We start from the raw sequence: 7,029 nt of genomic DNA on the forward strand, positions 1-7,029 counted from the left end.
AATAACTGTACTCTATCATTGTAATTTTGATCTTGTAAAATCATCCAATCATCCAAATTCCGTATAAAATATATCTTATTCACCTCTTCAGCAATACGATGAGATAAAGTCTAGCAAAAAAGCCATAATTAAGTATAACCTAAAGGTATTAAAAAACGACCTTTTCCGTGTTCTATACTCATCCAACTACTTTCAGTATCTAATAATGAAAGCATAATAAAGCTAAGAACACAATTGAAATTTTAATAAATCAAGTCAGTAGGTAAATTGTATAAATACTTATTTCTTTCCCTGAGTTATACCCGCTTTAAATACGTTTGCTTATGACTTTATAAGTACTTTTTATTAAGAAGAACCTCTGTTTTTTAAATTAGTTCTTAACGAGAAAATTCTTTTGAATATCAGACCACTAAAGATCACAATTACACGTTTTACAAGATTCGAACTCATTTATTTTTCTTTTAAAAAATTATTTCTCGTGAAGGAAATTAATTCCTTAGCATTATACTTCTTTCAGAATTTGAATAAACTTGGAAAAGATTTCTTAAAAAATAGACGAACCGAGGGCCTGCGGCTAATGCCAAATTACGTCGTTATTTACAAGTACGAGGATGTACCTACCTACTCCTTACCGAGAAGTAGATATAATATTTTGATACACGATATCTTCCTGAGATTATTATCAAGTGATAAACGAGAACTGCTATTTGATAATATTAAGTGTTTAGACCAATGATAGGTATTATACTTACCTTATTTATGTTAAATTCACATTACATGGCGCGGTAAAAAAATTCATGCTCGATGAAAAGTAAGACAAGAAACACAACGCAATAAAGTATATATCGTAGAAGAGATTGCGCTCTATAAATGTGAGCCAAGTGTCGTACTTTAGATACGTACCTATATCTAACATATCTACTGATTAAGATTTTATCCATCTATCTAATCTAATCCATACTAATGTTATGCAAGCGAAAGTCTGTTAATTTTCTTGCGGCCCATCTGCTTAACCAATTTTGATGACTTCATAAAATTTGGTTTTTGCGATTCTAGAGATTACAAATCCCAGACAAGAAAATACTTTGTATCTCAGAAAATTAAAAAACCCCAAATTATTTTAGGAAAGGAAACAATAATTCATGCAGACGAGGTCGCGGGAATTATCTATATTTTGGTAAAAATTGCATCATCATCATCATCATCATCATCATCATCATCATCGTGATCAACCCATCGCCGCCCCGTCTTACTACTGTGCACAGGTCTCTTCTCAGAATGAGAAGGGTTTGGCCATAGTCTACCACGCTGGCCAAGTGCGGATTGGCAGAGTTAGCACACCTTTGATAGCAGTATGGAGAACTCTCAGGCATGCTGGTTTCCTCACGATGTTTTTCTTCAAACTCCGGAAACTTATAGATTCGTGCCCGGGATCAAACCCCCGACCTCCCAAATAGGAGGCGGACGTCTTAACCACTAGGTTATCACGCTATTTTTGACAAAAATTACATACAGCTACATATATTAATATTTCACGAATGTTTTCATTATGTAGGCGTACGAGTTAATAGATTATTTCTAATGTATAAAAATTCAAAATAAAATATAATTTCGAACTTAATACAAAATTAATAATTGCAACAATAATTTGTTTTAAATAATATTTAATAAGTAGTAAGTAGAATTACAGACTTCTCCCTAAGTCAGCTAGCGTCAGTACTAGAATAAAAAGTAAAACTGGAAAAGAAAAAAAACATTTAGGCACTTATAAGCGAAAATCCGAATAACACAAAGAACTAGAAGTAAAATACAACTACAAAATTTTACGAAAAATTGTTGCGGAATATTAAAGCACTTACTAATCACGAAAATATCATGACGGACGAACTGTTAATTTAAGTAATTATCTATATCTACATATTTATCTCAAACAAAACCATAATAACTGTGGATGAGGCCAATTTCCCAACAAAAAGCTTCGGTCATTTAAAAATTACTGAGATCTATCATTTTTATCAGTCTGACAAAAATGTTGGACAACTATAATTCATCATCATCATGATCAACCCATCGCCGGCTCACTACAGAGCACGGGTCTCCTCTCAGAGTGAGAAGGGTTTTTGGCGACCACGCTGGCCATGTGCGGATTGGTGGTAGACTTTACACACCTTTGAGAACTCTCAGGCATGCAGGTTTCCTCAAGATGTTTTCCTTCACCGTTAAAGCAAGTGCTATTTACTTAAAACACACATACCTAACTACGAAAAGTTAGAGGTGCGTGCCCGGGATTGAACCTCCGACCTCCGATTAGAAGGCGGACGTCCTTACCACTAGGCTATCACAGCAATAAATATTCCTGAAAAACTTACGTTTGGATCTGCTGCGTATGAGCATTTGTGAACATCGAATGCTCTTTGACAGTTGTCTTTGTCCGGTGTATCTAATAAAATGGAATGTTTTGTAAAAACCCTTTTCTTTATTATTTTATTGTACTTAAACAACATTAATCATACGACTCGAAGAATTTATAATGTTTTAAAATTGCTTATCTTAATAATATGATTTTGAGTACAATAGAAAGAGATACGATAACAACTCACCTTGATGTTTACAAGCGTTAATCATTTTCTTGACTCGATCGGTGTATTTCTCGGGAATCAAGCTGATCATCAAGTCGTAATCGACATTACCATCCTCATCCACCTGTAAAGACAAAACAAAAACCAATTTCAAACCATTAGGTACCGACAGGAACACAGGGTAGGAAGAAGCTACATTTTAATTGATTTTCATAATACTAAGAGAACGTACGCAAGAAACATTAATCTGTTGAAAGTTTATTGTTGGGAAGTTGTGGGTTTTATTTATACTTTGGACTGGTGCGAATATCATAACTAAGTTCGGGTAAAGTGTAAAAATTGCTTAAATTATTATTATTGTCATACTATATAAATAAATATAAAATGGGTAAAATAAGTAAGACAGATCGAAACCTGAAGATCTCTTCATATCTAATTAATTTACTTGAATGTATTAATTAGTAAGTAGGTTTTAATTAAAACTAACGATTTCGTTCGCGTGGATATATAGGTTTTTAAAATATCCCGTGGGAAATCTTTGAATTTCCGGGATAAAAAGTAGGAACTCTGAGATTTTCCAGGAATTAGCGTATGCCAGTTTCCGGGATACAAGCTAACTGATGTGCCATGAAAAGCTAGCAGATAGATAGACAGACACACTTTCGCATTTATAATATTAGTATGGATTAAGGTAACTAAGTGATCTTAGAAACTGGATGGAAATAACAAATTTAATAACAAAAGATACAAAAGCAATTTATAATAAAAAATTGATAGCCAACTCACAAGACTCCCTTCTTCCAATAAACAAAACATGTAGCACTTCAATTTGTTGTCTTCCTTAAATATGCCGTTTTCACAATTCGTAATGTCCTCTGGGAACAAGTAAGGATAAAGACTGTTAACGAAAATAAACGGAGTGTCAAGATTCTTGCCTTAAATCGTCTCTATTGCAACACATGGATGCTTGTTACTAAATAGTTTGAAAACTAGACAGTATTTTTTTTTAAATTACACAGAATCTAAAGACTAGTTTAGGTGTCTAATAATGACTTAATCCTGAGATACTTAAAACAAAAGTAAGTACTTTTGAATGATAAGACAACGTACGAGTAAATTTTGACTAAGATTTTGATTGATAAAATTTGACTTCTAGATGATGCCTGTAACTTCGTCCATGAGGTTACATTTTCAACGACCCCGCGGGAACTCTTTAATTTTCTGGGATAAAAAGTAGCCTAAGTACCTATGTATTCATTCAATGTATAAGCTCCCATCCAAATCCATTCCCAGCCAAATCAGTTCAGCCTTTGTGGCATGAAGGAATAACAAACATCCAAACTTTCACATCATCTACTCATATTATAAAAGCGAAAGTGTTTATTTGTTAGTTTGTCCTACAATCACGCTACAATGGAGCAACGAATCGACGTGATTTTTGGCATAGAAATAGTTAAAGACCTAGAGAGTGACATAGGTACTTTTATCCCGGAAAATCAAAGAGTTCCCACGGGAATTTAAAATACCTACCTAAATCCACGTGGCCAAAGTCTTGGGCATCAGCTAGTTTATATTATTAATAAGAAGTAAGACTACTTCATAATTCGTTTCATAGACCATTCATTTGTAACTATAAAATTTAAAAAAAACTTTGTTATCTTAACGAACATGTAGTATTGACAAGCTGTACCTACTGTAGTGTGAGGTCCTGCCTTGAGGTAGTGAAAACTGTGACTCTCATTGCTCATGAACACAGGTTCTGACGTTGATTATGTGATGTGAAATGCGATTTTTAATTTATTTAGGCGCACATGCAAAATATTTTTCTCAAAGAAAACATAACTTTGACAGAGGCTTAGCCGTAGCGATATCGCAAGTGAATAAAGAACAAAGGTAACGGAAATAAAAAATTCTTTTGCGAACTCACCCTCAGCCACCCCGGTTTTACCGACACACTCGTTGTGAACATGTTCTATTATTTCTTTGATTTCCTCGCCAAGTTCCTGAAAATACAATTTGGTAACGTGAAATCAATTTTCAGTAGCCTTTTGCTGATTTCGGTTGGATACAAAAATATTTCACTTTTACCTACGACCAGAAACAGTTTAAGTTCCAAGTTAGGTCTGGCGCGAAATTAATCTACCTATCATAAGATATATCATCTGGGATCATCCCGGGATTCATTTACAAGTATGTTAACAAGATTAATAATAAAATCTATTAATTTATAACCGAGTATTGACCCTTGAGAAACTAAGTTTTCGCATTTTTTCATAGAAAAAATTCTCAATTTTCCTACCGAAGAAATATTTTGCAGTTTTATAATACACAAAAACATTATTTTGTATCTCTATATCCATATTATAAATGCGAAATTGTGCATGCCTATCCGTCTGCTAGCTTTACAGAACCTTTCCAGGATACATTTTATCTCGGAAAATGAAAGAGTTCCTAGAAATTTTAAGAAATGTAAACCCATGTGACGTAGTTGAAGTCGCGAGTATCATCTAGTCTATAGTATAAAAATATTCCTTGAAGTACGAAGGATGGTTTCAACCTCCCCTCAATTTTCTAAACTCCACCCGAGCGAAGCCAGGGCGTGTCAGCTAGTTAATCATAAATTAGTGATAGATAGCAAAGTACATGCGCAATAAAATATATTAAGTTCAAAGAAATATATTGTTTTGGATACATATTACCTTCGTACGTTTGAAGGCTTCCAAAATGCTCTATCTATTTGTAAAAAGGTACACAAACAAGCTTATGTTTACGCATTACTAATGTAGTTTCATTACACAGTCCCTTAGACTTTTCTGATCTTCATACGTTCCCTTTGTGAACACAGCGACGCAAAGAAGTCACTTCAATATTAAAAATGACATAACATTCTCAAAGAAAATTATAAGTCGAGATTCCACGGGGACTAACCCAATGCACATCAAGTTGTGCCGTGACGTTAAATATTATTTTTTGCAGGTCGGCATCGTTTCCTTTTCCCTTAACTTTGCTTTTATATCATACTAGCTAATGCCCGTGACTTCGTTCACATGGATTTAGGTCTGGAAAAATCCCGTGAAAACTCTTCATTTTTCAGGGTGAAAAGTAGAAAACACATTTCCAGATTGCAATCTATTTCTGTGGCCATGACCGCGAATTCTTACATGTGGATCTAGGTTTTTAATCCCTTGGAAACCCTTTGATTTTTCGGGACAAAAAGTAGTCTTATCCGCCTCGCAAACTATCACACAGACAGACTCAATTTCGCATATATAATATTAACATTAAGTATTGAATACTTTGAATACTGACGTTACACAGGCCCAGTTTTTCAGGAGACAAAAAGTTAAAACTGCTAAGCAAAATAATGTAGTCATTATAATATAGTGATTTTTTTATTTGGAAAATAGGTATTGAACTTAACAAAGTATATATAAAATCATGACCCTCCCATAGTCAAAGTAAGGTAAAAAAAACCACTCTACCATGACTCTACAAAAGGGCAATGAAACCTATGCGTCTTTCGCATTACGTATTCGGAGACGACATTGAGCAATAGTGTCGCCTGCATTCTCGCACCGTCACTCATCTATCAACGGAGCAGAAACGTTTCATAAACTACAGCGAACACGACGCGTTCACGATCATGAAAAATTGACTTCGCAAAAGCATCTCAGAATGCTTGGGGGATATTATACGTGGGCTCATCCCATCGTCGTTACAATTTTAGTTTTCTATTTTTTTATTTTTACTCACGCCCAAATGGAAATGGAATATACGTTTAGAGTAAGATATTGTGCGTTTATTTGTTTACATGTCAACTTAATGATGCCCGCAACTTCGTTTGTGTAAATCAAGGTTTTTAAAAAGCCTGTGGGATCTACTATTTTCCAGGATAAAAAATGGCCTATATCACTCGCCAGGTCTTTTACTATAACCATGCAAAAAAATCCGTTCCGTTGCAAAAGAAAATGGATAAGGATTGGAGGACAAACCAGCAAATCAACAAACCAACAAAAAAACAAACTTTCGCATTTATAATATGGGTAGTCATTACTATAGATAATATGTACCTACTTACCTACCTCAAAGAAAAATTATTTAATCAATCAGCAGATTTGCTGATTGATTGATTATATTGTCTACTAGGTACGTAATAAAAAAAAATAACTCGCATCAAAATTACTACGGGGTCCAGAACGTTTTTTTATTAAATTGTAAGCTACAGGGCGTTACTTGTAATAGTCATACGTATAATAGGTACCTAATAAAAAATGTTTATTTTTAGTTAACAACTCACCGGTTTTTCTTTTGCTCCATGACCAAAAGAAACTAGGACCAAAAAAATGAGCAGCGCCGCAGATGTCATAGCGGCGTCTCACTACCTTTGTTTCAATATAGTCTCATTCTGAAACCAGCTATTTTATACTATTTTATCACTTCTCTAAGTGGC

General features: G+C 34.2%; 1 protein-coding gene across 1 annotated transcript; it reads right to left on the bottom strand.

Moving 5' to 3' along the window:
• Positions 1-1,632: 1,632 nt before the first annotated feature.
• On the bottom strand, positions 1,633-7,029 carry LOC117994292 (general odorant-binding protein 83a-like). The gene is made up of 6 exons (XM_034982189.2): positions 6,877-7,029; positions 4,507-4,582; positions 3,366-3,454; positions 2,601-2,703; positions 2,370-2,440; positions 1,633-1,737 (listed from the first exon to the last, which is right to left on the bottom strand). Exons 1-6 carry the CDS (start codon positions 6,943-6,945, stop codon positions 1,720-1,722), a joined length of 426 nt encoding a protein of 141 aa, XP_034838080.1. The 5' UTR covers positions 6,946-7,029; the 3' UTR covers positions 1,633-1,719.

The sequence above is a fragment of the Maniola hyperantus genome, chromosome 2, assembly GCF_902806685.2.
Source record: "Maniola hyperantus chromosome 2, iAphHyp1.2, whole genome shotgun sequence".
In the NCBI taxonomy this organism is placed as follows: domain Eukaryota; kingdom Metazoa; phylum Arthropoda; class Insecta; order Lepidoptera; family Nymphalidae; genus Maniola; species Maniola hyperantus.

Bases quoted from the DNA above. Each gene is read 5' to 3' on its own strand.
- LOC117994292 (XM_034982189.2), bottom strand. From the start codon at position 6,945: ATGACATCTGCGGCGCTGCTCATTTTTTTGGTCCTAGTTTCTTTTGGT. The intron at 3,455-4,506 runs GTGAGTTCGCAA...ACTTGTTCCCAG, and splicing joins TAAAACCGGGGTGGCTGAGG to AGGACATTACGAATTGTGAA. The intron at 2,704-3,365 runs GTGAGTTGGCTA...TTGTCTTTACAG, and splicing joins TATTGGAAGAAGGGAGTCTT to GTGGATGAGGATGGTAATGT.